We start from the raw sequence: 13,716 nt of genomic DNA, 5'->3' as shown, positions 1-13,716 counted from the left end.
CTTGAATCGATTTCAATCAATTATATCGAAACATTCTGTTATCTATCCATTCAAATACACATACAGCGTGCTTGAACTGGTAATCAAAGCGAGTAACATTTAGTCCTCATCTACCTCCCTGACGGACCTTTAGTTCATCATCAGAACACAACCTCAGATCAGCGTTACAGTTCAGTAGTAAGAAACCGGCGTTTTTAGTATTTGTTATAAGTGATAAGTAGTGGTCATGAGTCTGCAAACATGGAAGATATAGCCAAAAGCAATAATCCATATCCTGTAGCTCCAACGGGATATCTATTAGGATCTTATCTTGCTGTGAGTTATTACTTGTTGCAAATTATTATATAAAGCGATATAAACTAATTCCCATGATTTGCTTATTATAATTTAATAGCTGGCCTTATATGGAGTACATGTATCTCAAGTTGTTCGATATTTTGGTCGTCATAGAGATTCATGGAAAATTAGATTACTAGTTGGTTGGATATTTACTCTAAGTACATTACAAATTTTAATCATACTGTTATCAAGTCATCAATATTTTGTTGGAGGTATAAAAAATCCTTCAATATGGGGTACTTTCTGGTGGCCACTGAGCTTTCAAGATGGATTAGTGAGTATCATCCCTTTGACCCTTGAAAACTCTCAAATAGCAAGAAGAAATGATCGTATACCAAAAGAGTGGACGAGTACTTATGATTGTGTTGTATAGGTTCCATTAATGGCATTTACTGCCCAATTGTATTTCGGTAGAAGAGCTTGGATGTTAACAGGAAGAAAACCTTGGATGATTTGGATGGTATCTATTCTAGCTACTATAACGTTAGCTGCTGGTATAGCGTGAGTCTTCTTACCTTTCATGGAAATGCGTTCTACTGTATGTCTAACTTGTTTGTCTGTTTAAATCAAAAATTTAGTCTTGCCATTACTGCTAGAATATGGGCGGATGATCCATTTGTCAGTAAAGAATCATTTAAATCAAGAGCTATAGGTATACCTTCACAAATAGTTGCAATAACTTGGATGGGATTATCAGCATTTACAGATGGAACCATTACATTAATATTAGTATTTAGATTTAGACAAGCAAGAAATTCAGTATTTCAATCAACTAGAACATTAGTTAAAAAAATGATTGCATTAACTTTAGAAACTGTTTTATTAACACATTTAGTTGGTGGTATAATGTGTATAATTTTTTTAGCTTCACCTGCAGCACATCGAACTAAAAATGATTTTTTTTGGGTTTTATTAGAAAGTATAACTGAATTATATGCTTTATCAGTTGTTTTTACTATAAATTCAAGAAATCCAACTTCACCTAAACCTAGAGGCGATTCTATCACCACTGCGAATACAGAGGAAAAGGAAAAACCTAAAGATGCCGTTGAAGAAGATGAAAGAAATAAATTACCTATAAATTTAGCTCAAACTGCTTTAGATTATCATGTTGAAGGTTATCAAGGTTCAACACCATTTGGTGTAAGACCAATTGAATTTATGAATAATAACAATTATGGAAATCGTGATTCGTTAAGTTCGGTACAAGGTATAATTTCATCAGAATCACAATATAATAATAGAAGATCAGGTTCAGGTTCAAATTCATATTCATCAAGAACAGGTAGTACAGCTTCACCTTTTACACCGATGGAAGAATTACAATATTTCCCTCAAGCTCTTTCACCTAGGAGATTTTCTTTGTTTGAACCTGTAGATATAGATGAAAAAGAAGAAGTTGATGATATAGAATTGGGGAAGAGAAAGGATGACGCTTGATAACAATCTCACACATAGACATATATATACATGTATAAACACATAGAAGATCACACCTCAACCCGTTGTATTCTTACTTGGTAATCCTCGCATGCATTGATCCAATCAGTATCGATTGATACCTATCCTTATGAAAGAGCATCCCATTGTCCTATGACTACATCCACCTTATCTTTTGGTTGAAACTGAAACCATATTCAGGCACAATGATGACGAATATTGATATACGAGTAGATCACCTTTGCCGACAGCCCGATGTGTATAAGCATGAGTGATGTTTGACCCATAATTACATTCATTGTCTTTATAAAGCAATGGATATCAGCTTTCCACTCTAACATGACTTCAAATATACAGTATATTCGACGGACATTGGGATCAACAAACCTATCATGGAAGACAAGGAAGAAGGAATATCAGTTTTGATCATTGGATGTGGTCCAGCAGGACTTGTTAACGCTAGGACACTAATTCAAGATGGATTCAAGGTGACTATGGTAGCCAAGGTGAATCTTACTGTACAAGTGAAATAAAGTAAAAGTCTTTTTTTGGCGCTGATATGCCAATGTTCAAAATGCTCATCATGATAGGAAGATGGAGTTGGAGGATGTTGGAGAAATACATATCCAGATTTAACGACTAATTCACCTTGGGGTGCATTTACATTTTCGTGAGTTAAGTTGACTAAGCTGCATTTGGGATTACAAAACAGGTCAAGTCAAGATGTATTTAGCTGATACCATATGAAACGATATACATAGAGGTCTTGATATGCCTAAACCATCTAACCTTCTAGGCGATGTAGTTCCAGCTAGAACATATAAGAGGTATTTAGAGGATTTTTATCATCATTTCATCGAGGGACATGCGGAAGTATTGTGAGTTCACTTTACTCTTCCCATTATGTCGTTGATCTTCATTGTGTATCGCTGATACCTTCTCACAGACTCGATACAGAAATATCATCCCTTGTACCGAAAGACAACAATGACAGAGGGTGGATAGTCTCGTTGAAGCATAGGGGGTATGAAGAAGAAAGATCCTTTGATAGAGTTGTTCTGGCTACTGGAGTAAGTGAATAAAGTTATCTCAGCAAAAAAATTCTTCACTTATATAAGACGATTCTGCATCAATATAGTATCTTGGAAAACCATATACTCCAAACATTTTTGAAAATCCTCCTGTACCAACATTCCATACATCTACTCTAGCTTATCCATCAGGAATGGACAAGCTACTTTCTACCGTCTCATCGTCATCGAAGATCCCTCATGATGAAGATGAAGGTGACAAAGATACCATCTTAGTAATTGGTGGTGGGAAAAGTGCAATGGATACAGCTGCTATACTAGCTAATCGAGGTAGAAAAGTGATATGGGCATTTAGAGGTCCGTTAAAATGGTTTTCACCATCTGTACCACCGGGTATGATGGGTGCGAAGTAAGTGTACCTTCATGCTGTGATTTATTTACTGCGTCTTCAGCTTAACATGTGTTTTTCCCATAGCCGTTTGGATATCTTGTTTGGACCAAGTAGAATCATTGATAGTTGGACGATGTGGTTTTATCATTGTACATCCATAGGAGCAGGATGGGTAAAGGCATTTTGGGCAATGATGCGTGGTGCTTGGGTATGTATCCTTCTCCTGTTACATCTTCTGTACAGATCTCGCTGATTTCTATCTTAGACTGGAATATATACCAATAACAATTTACCACCTCCAACAAGCGATCCATTTTTATCTTTAGCGCATTTCGCAGGAGGTATACCTTCTGGTCCGCAAGATTTCTTAGCTCTATTGAAAACAGGTAAAATTGCTTCTGTAAACAACGTTACACCTATATCTGTTGACATTAATGAAGTCCAATTCGACAAACAAGTGGATGGTAATAAGCTCGAAAACATCATAATCAAGTGTGGTGCTATCGTAACAGCTACAGGATATAAAGGAGGTACCTATAATTTTATCGATTCTGTAACAAGAAGAAAGTTGGGATTAGAACGAATACCTCCTGAACCTAATTCTGAGGGGAAAGTACTGAATATGCGCAAACAATGGAAAACTATTCAGAGTAATGAAGTAGGTTCAATCAAGTTACCTTTAGTATTAAGAGGAATTTTACCATATGGAAGATATGAGAAGAGAGATTTGGCTATTACGGGGGCTACAAGGCGTAAGCCATTTTACGGAATCACAATTGATAATGTTACAAAGCTGAAATTTTGTGTTTGATGTGCGCTTATCGTTCTTAGCTTTCTTTATTCCTGCTCTTACTTATGAAGTAGAATCTCACGTAAGCTTAAAGATTTTACTTTACCTCATTGGTTTTTTTCTTAACATGAATAATAACTTGTTGGAAATGAACAGTGGATATCATCTCTATTCAAAGATGATCCTTTCCTTAAATTACCTTTAACCAAAGAAAAATGTTTGGAAGAGATTCAAGCCGATAACAATTTTACTAGAGCTCGTTATCCAGGTATAGATCCATATGTAAGTTCTCTCCGTTTATCAGTCAATTCCGATAATTCATCCTTGCTGATGATTGATACGTTTGCTTGATGCAGGAAGCTATACCATCCGGAACATACGTTTCAGCATTTAACGATCTTTCATACACTCGAGTTCTTTTAAGGGATTTATCACTTGATCCTTGGAGACAGAAAGATACGTCTCATAAATGGTGGAAATTTTGGAATTATATGAATTGGTTGAATGTCAGAGTCAATCCTCAACAATATGCTAATTTAGGGGAAGAAAGGAAAACTTTGAGAGAGAGTACCAAATCGTAGCATATCTGATCGTGATGTACTGTACCATTGGGGAGACATGATCAACTTGAGATTAAGTGGGTTCGCCTATCGACCGGCGACCGAACATTTGGGTCAATGGCCGATTTCAGCATATTACGCTTTGATAACCTTCTTTCACCCTCGCTGTTCCATGATTTCGTTGTCTAGATAAAGAAATGCTGATGAGTATCTTACATTTCCTTGCTTGTACTCTCGACCGAAGGTCAAATGAGCAATGATGAAACTTGGATTAGACATGGTGCTCTAAGTCGCGCAGCTTATGGACGGTACCCGTATCCTTGACAATACTTCTGGCAACCAATCCAGCTAAAGTCAGCGCCTATCTGTGTCATAAGCCGAGCAACATCATGATAGATCATATGACCAAGATTATCAACAGGAGCACAAACAGTAAGATCTCACTTGGATACTTGGAGAACCGGCATATGACCACAAGACAGCTCGAGTCTGTATAAGATTATAGATAATGCTTTGTTCTTTTCGGTCAATGGCTCGGCTTTAGTGGTTGTTTGGGTATAACATTGATACAATAGCCTGCGGTCTGTTTCCTGGGTATAACTTGATTCAACCCCATCCCATATCTGATAACTATAAATAGAGTAATCTTACGAGAGATTCAATATCATTTACGACATCCTAACCAACAAACACTTTCTAAATTTCCCTCTTGTCTTCCTTTTCTTACTCAAGGTAAACCTGTAAGTCTGTCTACCATACTTTTAACATCTTCTTTGAGCTTGACTAATCATGAACAACTCATAGATACACACGTCTTAAATCACATTTAGAGCAAAATGAAAGTATTCATTACAGGTGGATCAGGATTTATCGGTACTAGAATTATCCCATTATTAGTTTCAAATGGACATGAAGTAATTGGATTATCAAGATCCGAAACATCAGATAAAATTTTAAATGAATTAGGATGTAAAACAACCATAAGAGGTAAAATTGAAGATTCATCATTATTAGAAAAGACAGCTTCGACAGTAGATGCTGTAATTCATTTAGCATTTAATTTAGATGGATTTGGTTCTGATCCAACATATGATTATTTCAAAGAATCAATTGTTGCGTCTGAAGCAATTCTTCATTTAGCAAAAGGATTGTCATCTAGTGAAAATAAAAGCAAAGATAAAATTTTAATTAATACTTCAGGTATTTTAGGTGGTGCTATAGCAGGATTTAATAGTGAAAATTTATTAAGTGAAAAAGATATTTTTGAAACTCCACAAAGACCAGATTATTATTCAAAAATTTCAATTGATTATCCAAATTTAAAAAATATCGTAATTAGATTAAGTCCAATCGTATATGGTAAAGGTGAAAAAGGTTTTTTAAAAAATTTAATTCTAATTTCAAAATTAAATGGATTTGTAGGATATTTAAATCAAGGTTTAAATAAATGGACATCAATTCATGTTAATGATGCAGCAGAAATTTATGTTAAAGCTTTAGAAAAAAATAAAGAAACAAATATTTATCATGCTTTATCTTCAAAAGATGGATTTAAAATTAAAGATTTATCAATTACCTTAAGTGGTAAATTGAATTTACCTTTAAGATCAATCGAAACTTCTGGAGATGGACAAGAATCAATTAAAGTTTTCGGTCCTTTCATTTCAATGGTTTTACCTTTAGATATTCCAGCTTCAAATGATCTGACAAGAGAAAAATTGGGATGGGAACCAAAAGAATTGGATTTGTTAGATGAATTAAATAAAAACGATTTTTACTTTGCTTAAAAAGGTAGATTAAATAGAATAGATAGAAAGTATAGACAGAAAGTATCGCATACTGTAGTACACTTAAACCTTTTACAACTTGGTCACTTGTGAATCAGATTGTTTATTGTGTGTCCGCTTGCACTCGGATGAACAAATTGATTATCTATACTCTTATCATAAAGATATATTTGCGTTGCCCTTTGGTGAAGATCATGCTGCATTGTGGCTGTGTCTGTAGGGTTTCTTACAAGAACGATCGGCACCATCAGTCTCGTCATAACCATCATATGACAACATCAAATGACTGGATCATAAGTCATGAATTTGTCATGTGTGCGCTTCGATATGTCATCAAATACTCACGGTGGACTTGACTGCCTGTTAGTGTCGTCTCATATATAAGCCTGCTGTCAGCTTTCTCCACTTGACCTTCTATTTTCGCTCCTTCTTTCTTATCACCCAAAAATTCAAAACGGACATGACTTACAATACAACGTGTCTAGGTGAGTCCCGTCTTCGCGACGCTTTATTGTCGTGTTCCCGCCTCTGATCCCCAGAGACCCCCCATGAGTAGGTACTCCAACTAGGGCAACGAAGCTGAATATACTTTCGGAGCATTGAATTATACGAAGTAAAATATGAGAGACAAATGGAGAAAGAAAAGACAAAGAAGATTGAAAAAGAAGAGAAGAAAGATGCACTCGAGATAGAGGTACGTGATAAACCCTTTCCCAATGTACCATATCGTCTTCAAAGTTTAAACTCTGTCATCCCAGATCACCACATTGATATGATACTTCTCACTTTGACTTGTTTCGTGCTTCGATCTGTTCATTGAGGAGGAAAGAAAGCTTATCCTGATGATTGGTAGATAATTGATCCATCGCCTTGAACATCGATTAGTCTCTATGAATCTCAGATCATCGTAGCTGGATAGTATTCAAGGAAGCAAAGTATATTTGGCAATAGGCAATATATATGTATATAGCTTGATACGTAGCATGTATATTTATGGACAAACAAAAAACCCCAAACCAGGATTCAGTATTGATCGCCTAAGATATACTCGTACAGTATATTCGCTTCTTTTTCCTTCAAAAGCGAAAAACGAGGTGGACGTGTAAAGTGGAGGTGATTTGTTCCTGAAAAGCATGGACATGGGTAAACAAATTATAGTAACCAAGTTGATCAAGTTAATGTTGATGAACGTGAACATTGTTCTATAAGTCATCATAAAGATTGTCTAGATACTTGAATTGCGTATATACATATCAGACAGTAATACCGAGAGGCAGAAAGAACTAGAACAAATCCCAATTTGAGAAATCAGTACTACTAGTAATCTATTGAAAATGGTAAGTCCCCCACTAGAATGAGGAGAGACTCCCTTTGATCAGATCAAAGAGTATCGTTAATCTCAATCAACTTTTATTCTTGTTGAAAGCCCGCTCTTGATGTAAGTCATCATAAAACCTTATCATATCAAGACTGCTTCAATAGAACTGGGAATGGTAGAAGTCTCAAAGTCAACAATACCATTACGGCTGGGAAAGTATTTCCTACTAATTCGATTCATAATATTGTATTCATCACTTAGGCACCTGACGCTAAACGACATAAACCAAATGATAAACCATCTGGATCAGCTTTAGGTTCAGCTTTGAAAAAGAAACAACCTCCAGGACCAGTATATGAAAAAGGTATTGAATATTGGGATAATGTCGATGCTAGTGTTAATGGTGTTTTAGGTGGTTATGGTGAAGGTGTGAGTAGTCCTCTTTATTTGTTTGTTGGTCGTTCGCATTGCACCTCTACCACGTAATCTTTGTACCCAAAGTTGGAACTTGCGCGCTGGACGGAATAGGAAACATATCACAATCTTGAATGATTACAGGGGAGTTTAGACTGAAAAAGGGACACGTCCTCGCACCACGATCAGTGGATTTTATCCAATTAAATATCCCTTCTTTTCTCCTTTGGACGATCTTCGAATATACCTTGTTATCAATACATAACGGTTTGGCAGACGGAAGCGATACTTTTTGTCAACATATCTGATTGATGGCTAATTACTAATTACTGATCATCACTTCTCAAATATAGCCCGTACCACACATAGAACAACTATCATCCAGATTACTCTTACTATCTTTAGTACCATCTTTATCAACCTTTTCCAATCCTTTAACACCTATAATACCTTCTTCAGCACCAGAACATCGAAGGGTTGTATTAGATGTAGGTGCGGGAATAGGTAGAGTATCAAGACATGTGTTACTGCCTCTTTTTGACGATGTAGTCTTATTAGAACCTGTTGAGAAATTCGTTAAAGAAGGTTATAGATCTGCTTTAAAAGGTGAATGGAGAGATTTACCTATTTTACCAGAACAACCAAATGGTAATGATGAATTAGAATTAGAGTTATATAAAGAACAAAAAAGAAGATTTGATAATCAACAGAAACAAAAACAAAAAAGAGTTAGGTTTATTAAAAGAGGTTTACAGAATTTAGATCCAAAATTTCCAGTAGATGATCAAGCTCAAGAAATTGGTTTAGTATCTTCACCTAATAATGGAAATCAGAAAGAGAAACAAGGTTGTATGGCCGATGAGATTATATATGATGTGTGAGTAGCCACATGCAGATTCGTCAATTGCTCTTTCGCCTTGTGAAATACAGATCTGTCTGTGGATTATGAAACCGCTGAGCTGAATATGTTCTTTTCGCGCTACATCACAGCATTTGGTGTCAATGGTGTTTGGGTAAGTGAAAGACATTCCTATACTACTGTAATCCTCAATGATAAAGTGATCAGGATGGCTCTTGGCGATATTTTCCTGTGGAAGGAGGTTGACCATTATCATATAATCGTTGATCTCGCAATTCACGTAATACGTGATGGATTCCAACGTGAATTCTTTTTCAGCTAACTTTGGTTTTCAACTATTTTGTCTTTCCAGGTCACATGTCTCACGATGATCTTATAGCATTCCTTCGAGCGTCTCGTGCGGCTTTAAGGGATGGTGACGAGAATTTCATATTTGTAAAAGAGAACTGTTGTGATGATGCTGCTGGTGGAGTTGGACAGGAATTTTTGGATGAAGAAGATTCAAGTTTGACTAGGTGAGTATCTTTCCTCTTTCTTTCATTTGATGATATCATAAGAGATATAGCAAAGCCAGATCAAGCAAGCCATGAATAATACATGTAATGGCTCTGTACAAGCGCTTGGTAAAATGGTGGTAATTTGGAAGAAGGGTGTCGTCCTGAGGAGTTAAGTATATGGGTGAATAGCTTATCGATTTGTTTTCTTCACTCATCTAGATCACACCAAAAATGGTTAGACTGCTTCAAAGAAGCTGGTTTGACAGTTATAAGGGAAGAAATACAGCAAGGTATGCCAGATGAACTGTTTGTTGTTAAAACGTGAGTTTGCTGTCCTCTTGATCTCCATCACCTGTGACACCCACACTATGTTGGCAGACCACCTGAACTGATTGTAGCGCTTCGACAATTTGTTTTTATGGCTAATATTCGAGTTGACTATTTCCACTATTTTCAGCTGGGCACTCAAATAGTCTGTAAGAGAAAAAAAGGCAATGTTGACCGTGGATGGACGGGAGGAACGCTTTGTATGATCGTCTATGTATACAATGTTCAGAACCTTCATGTATACTGTGTATGTGTCTGACACTGTATTCTCATGATATGACGATTACGATATTTGTGTAGTCTTTGTTTTGTGATAGCTATTGAGTACATGAGTGAGTAGGATGAGGACATGCATAGCTTGAGCTGGGGTATAACATGTCTTGGACGCGTACCCGGGACCAAGCCGTTACCATCGGTGATAACAACATATCTTCTTATATCCGAAGCAACCTCTTGTGCACAGGCTTGTCTGCGGTGAGCGCCACTTACCATTATCATCCGCGTTCCCACGTTTTGCTCTATCATTGTATGATTGTATGGGATGTATGCTGTGGTGCCACTGTTACTGTTACTGTTACTGTCACTGTCACTGCATACTGCTCTCTCTCGCTCCTTCCTCTCTGTCTCTCAGTGTTTGCCTCCAGTAAGCGATCCTCACCGATTCCGCAAATCCCTCAATCGTTCAACGCTGGATATATACAAAATTCATCTTTGACAGAGGTTTCCTTCTTCTTCATCCTTCAAGGTTTCATCCCTCAAGTTCGGTACGTTCACGTTTCAACATATGGAAGGAAATCAATATAGCGGAAAAGAAGGTGGAATTTTGTGCTGATTTATAGGATTTTTCTTTTGTTTTTCTTTTCAACCTACAACTATCATTCAACAAAACCTAATTTTGATCGAAAAAATTTCCAACTTCACCAAATCAAACTAATCTCTGTCTCCATTTTCATTCATCTCACCAATATATTGACATCGATAAATAGTCAAAATGCCAGCTCACATTCCAATTGTCAAAAAACGAACAAAGACCTTCAAAAGGCATCAATCTGATAGATACCATGGTGTAAAAGAATCATGGAGAAAACCTAAGGGTATTGATAACAGAGTGGGTATTCAAACTATTCTTTAGGGATCAATGCGAGATTTGGATAGTAGAAGAGGATAGAGATATATAGCTATTCAAGGATGATTTTAGAATATATTGTGGGATTTTTTTGCGGAATGATAGAAACCATATAAATGGATATTACGATATATATGGTGGATGTTGTTGGATAGTTCAATTAAAATGAGAGTGGAATAGGAAGGACGTAAAGAAGTAGAGGGTGGATGACGGATAGTGCTGGAAGGCCTGAAGACATTACAGGAAATCAAGATGATTTATGCCATATCCTTGTGGTCTGCCTTCATCATCACCAATCTACCGTTCAATTGCTATATGCCATTCATTTAGATATCATACGTTTCCACAATCTTGCTTTTTATGTTAAAGCAAAACAATACATTTTATCTGGAATCATACAACTAACCAACATTTTATCTATCAACAGGTCCGAAGAAGATTCAAGGGTCAACTCCCTATGCCAAAAATTGGGTAAGTCAAAAAATGAAACAATTGTTTCACCAAATCAAACCTGATCGCTAATCACGATTTTTCCTTCCTTTCTATAGTTACGGTTCAAACAAAAAAACCAAACACCTTTTACCATCAGGACACAAAGAATTATTAGTTCACAACTTATCTGAACTTGAACTTTTACTTATGCACTCTGGTAAATACGCTGCTTCAATTGCCCACGGTGTATCAAGTAAAAAAAGAGTAGAGATTGTTGCTAGAGCTAAAGTTTTAGGTGTTAAGTGAGTTATTTATTCTACTTTTCTTCGCAAACAAAATATACACCTTGGTGTTGCACAGTCAATCGATTGGTCACGATATCTAGAAAGATCAATACATCAATCACTATCTCAGAAACAACATCAGTTTGTGGTATATATGCTGACATTTCCTTTTTACCCATCTCTTCCAGAATCACCAACCCTAACGCTAAACTCAGAACCGAGGAAGCTTAGATTTCATATCATCATTTTCGTTTGGGCTTAGTAAATTTTCGTTTTTTGACGAAACGGAAAGAGATGTATGATTTTGCATGACCAATAAACAAACACACAAAAAGACATGGGAGCAGTAGTAGAAGGTGATTTAAACTTAAGATACAAGCATCAGTCGCTTTGAAGATAAATTATCACAAAATGTACTAACGAATGAATAAAAGAAACCTTTCTTTTCGGCGGGATTCAACCTTACTAACTTAATTCTTAGGTCTCTTGATAAATAGATTAATAGAAGACGGTTGCGGGACGTTCAGGAGGAAATCATCTTTTGATCTTAAATGAAATTCAACGTTAGAAGGAACATTTTCCGTATCGCTTTCACGCTTTATAACAGATTTTAAGCGTGATGATAAACAAGCTCTTTTCGATCCTTCTGAGACTGTTGTTTCTCTCTCATTCTCATTTGAATCTGGATTAATAGTATCAGCTTCAATATATAGTCCTTGTAAATTGGTGACCTGAGAAGGATTATTGTACAAGGCTTTATCAAGTCGATTTGTTATTTGTTCGTTAATTTTAGAATAAATCTCTTCTTCAGATTGTCCTGCTGTAGCTGTATGGTTGTTACCTCTTGATCTTGATTTCCTTGAGCATCCGAAAGCGGAAGTAGATAATTTTCTCTTTGATGGTTTTGATTCTGGTGTATGAAAATTGCTACTCAATGACTTGGGATCAATCATACTAGCATTGATATTCTGTTGATTCAACATCCTAACAATATCTTTAGTCAAACTTTCTGAAGTATTTGGTATATCATCGAATTGACAATTTCGAATAAAATTTTGTCTAATGAGATTATGATAAGATTTTTGAAATCTAGTTGTATGAGTATTTGGTAATTCTAAATAACTTTTCCAACGTGATTCTGATTTAGCTATTTCTTCTTTACTTGAACTTCCATGAATTATATTTATAATAGTACCTAAAGGATCATGTTCAATGATTTCACATAATTCAGGTGATTCTAATGTGATTTCTACATCACTTGAATTATGCGTAACTTGGATATTAGCTTGAAGACCTTTCATTGATTTTTCCCAATCATCAAATAATGAATCACACAATTGGGAATTATTGTATTTCAAAGATGGATTAACACCTTTAGCTATAGACAGTTTACTGAAAATTTCATCTGATGCAACTGTAATTGCATTATGTGACTCGTCTAGAATATCATAGTCAGTAGATAATTGGGTGGATTGTATAGCTTGTTTTGCATTTTCAGGATTTCGAGATAAAAATTGATATAATTCAGGATTAGTGTTTTGAATATCATCGAATATGGTTTCGGCTATTCTGTTACTGAGATTATTGGCTCGTTTGTCAATTACTGATCCCTTTATAGATGCATATCTCTCATGGGGAGTAGAGAAATGCGAAGCAGAAGCGGTACTGTTCATGATGTATTCTGATCTTTGAGGTTAATTTCTAGCGTTTAAGGAAGGAAGATCTGAGCGAAATCCTGATAAATGGGATATACTCAAGGGATGTAATTTGTATTGAAAAAGTTCGTTAATTCAGGAAGAAGTGATGTGTGGATAGCAAATATGATTAGAAGAATGAACTAAATAAAATGGAAATCGCTTAAAAGAGGTCCATTACACTGCATGTTGTGGCAAACTCAACCGTCTCACCTCACAATTATTGTCTATCCTTTCAGATTCTCTGCACTTCTGCCGAGCTGTATGGTTGGTACAAAAGTGACAAAGCAGATGACAATATCGAAACGAGAAGGATACCTTCTCACTGGCTTATGAAAAGAGGTGATGAATCAAAGGATTTATTTGTTCGCATTGAACATTAAAACGCCATTTTCTGATTGCTTTTCTCTATAGTATGCACATCCTA

At 36.0% G+C, this 13,716-nt stretch overlaps 6 protein-coding genes across 6 annotated transcripts; 5 read left to right on the top strand and 1 right to left on the bottom strand.

The window, feature by feature from the left end:
- Positions 1–240: 240 nt before the first annotated feature.
- L201_001402 (uncharacterized protein) lies at positions 241–1,779 on the top strand (the record flags this gene model as incomplete). Its single annotated transcript, XM_066217191.1, has 4 exons — positions 241–315; positions 395–613; positions 713–840; positions 918–1,779. 4 exons carry the CDS (start codon positions 241–243, stop codon positions 1,777–1,779), a joined length of 1,284 nt encoding a protein of 427 aa, XP_066073288.1.
- A 392-nt stretch (positions 1,780–2,171) lies between these two features.
- L201_001401 (uncharacterized protein) lies at positions 2,172–4,572 on the top strand (the record flags this gene model as incomplete). Its single annotated transcript, XM_066217190.1, has 10 exons — positions 2,172–2,285; positions 2,370–2,449; positions 2,541–2,657; positions 2,726–2,849; positions 2,918–3,219; positions 3,286–3,409; positions 3,467–3,953; positions 4,033–4,073; positions 4,148–4,273; positions 4,348–4,572. 10 exons carry the CDS (start codon positions 2,172–2,174, stop codon positions 4,570–4,572), a joined length of 1,740 nt encoding a protein of 579 aa, XP_066073287.1.
- Positions 4,573–5,387: 815 nt separating this feature from the next.
- Positions 5,388–6,338, top strand: L201_001400 (uncharacterized protein; the record flags this gene model as incomplete). Its single annotated transcript, XM_066217189.1, has 1 exon — positions 5,388–6,338. The coding sequence occupies one exon, from the start codon at positions 5,388–5,390 to the stop codon at positions 6,336–6,338; it is 951 nt and encodes a 316-aa protein (XP_066073286.1).
- Positions 6,339–7,672: 1,334 nt separating this feature from the next.
- On the top strand, positions 7,673–9,751 carry L201_001399 (uncharacterized protein; the record flags this gene model as incomplete). Its single annotated transcript, XM_066217188.1, has 6 exons — positions 7,673–7,675; positions 7,918–8,085; positions 8,424–8,947; positions 9,061–9,083; positions 9,282–9,444; positions 9,646–9,751. The coding sequence occupies 6 exons, from the start codon at positions 7,673–7,675 to the stop codon at positions 9,749–9,751; spliced, it is 987 nt and encodes a 328-aa protein (XP_066073285.1).
- A 993-nt stretch (positions 9,752–10,744) lies between these two features.
- On the top strand, positions 10,745–11,826 carry L201_001398 (uncharacterized protein; the record flags this gene model as incomplete). Its single annotated transcript, XM_066217187.1, has 4 exons — positions 10,745–10,861; positions 11,307–11,350; positions 11,428–11,613; positions 11,784–11,826. The coding sequence occupies 4 exons, from the start codon at positions 10,745–10,747 to the stop codon at positions 11,824–11,826; spliced, it is 390 nt and encodes a 129-aa protein (XP_066073284.1).
- Positions 11,827–12,065: 239 nt separating this feature from the next.
- On the bottom strand, positions 12,066–13,268 carry L201_001397 (uncharacterized protein; the record flags this gene model as incomplete). The annotated part of the gene is made up of 1 exon (XM_066217186.1): positions 12,066–13,268. The coding sequence occupies one exon, from the start codon at positions 13,266–13,268 to the stop codon at positions 12,066–12,068; it is 1,203 nt and encodes a 400-aa protein (XP_066073283.1).
- Positions 13,269–13,716: the final 448 nt, after the last annotated feature.

The sequence above is a fragment of the Kwoniella dendrophila genome, chromosome 1, assembly GCF_036810415.1.
Source record: "Kwoniella dendrophila CBS 6074 chromosome 1, complete sequence".
Classification (NCBI taxonomy): Eukaryota; Fungi; Basidiomycota; class Tremellomycetes; order Tremellales; family Cryptococcaceae; genus Kwoniella; species Kwoniella dendrophila.
The sequence above is the reverse complement of the archived record's forward strand: the minus strand, read 5'-3'. Positions and strand labels throughout refer to the sequence as shown.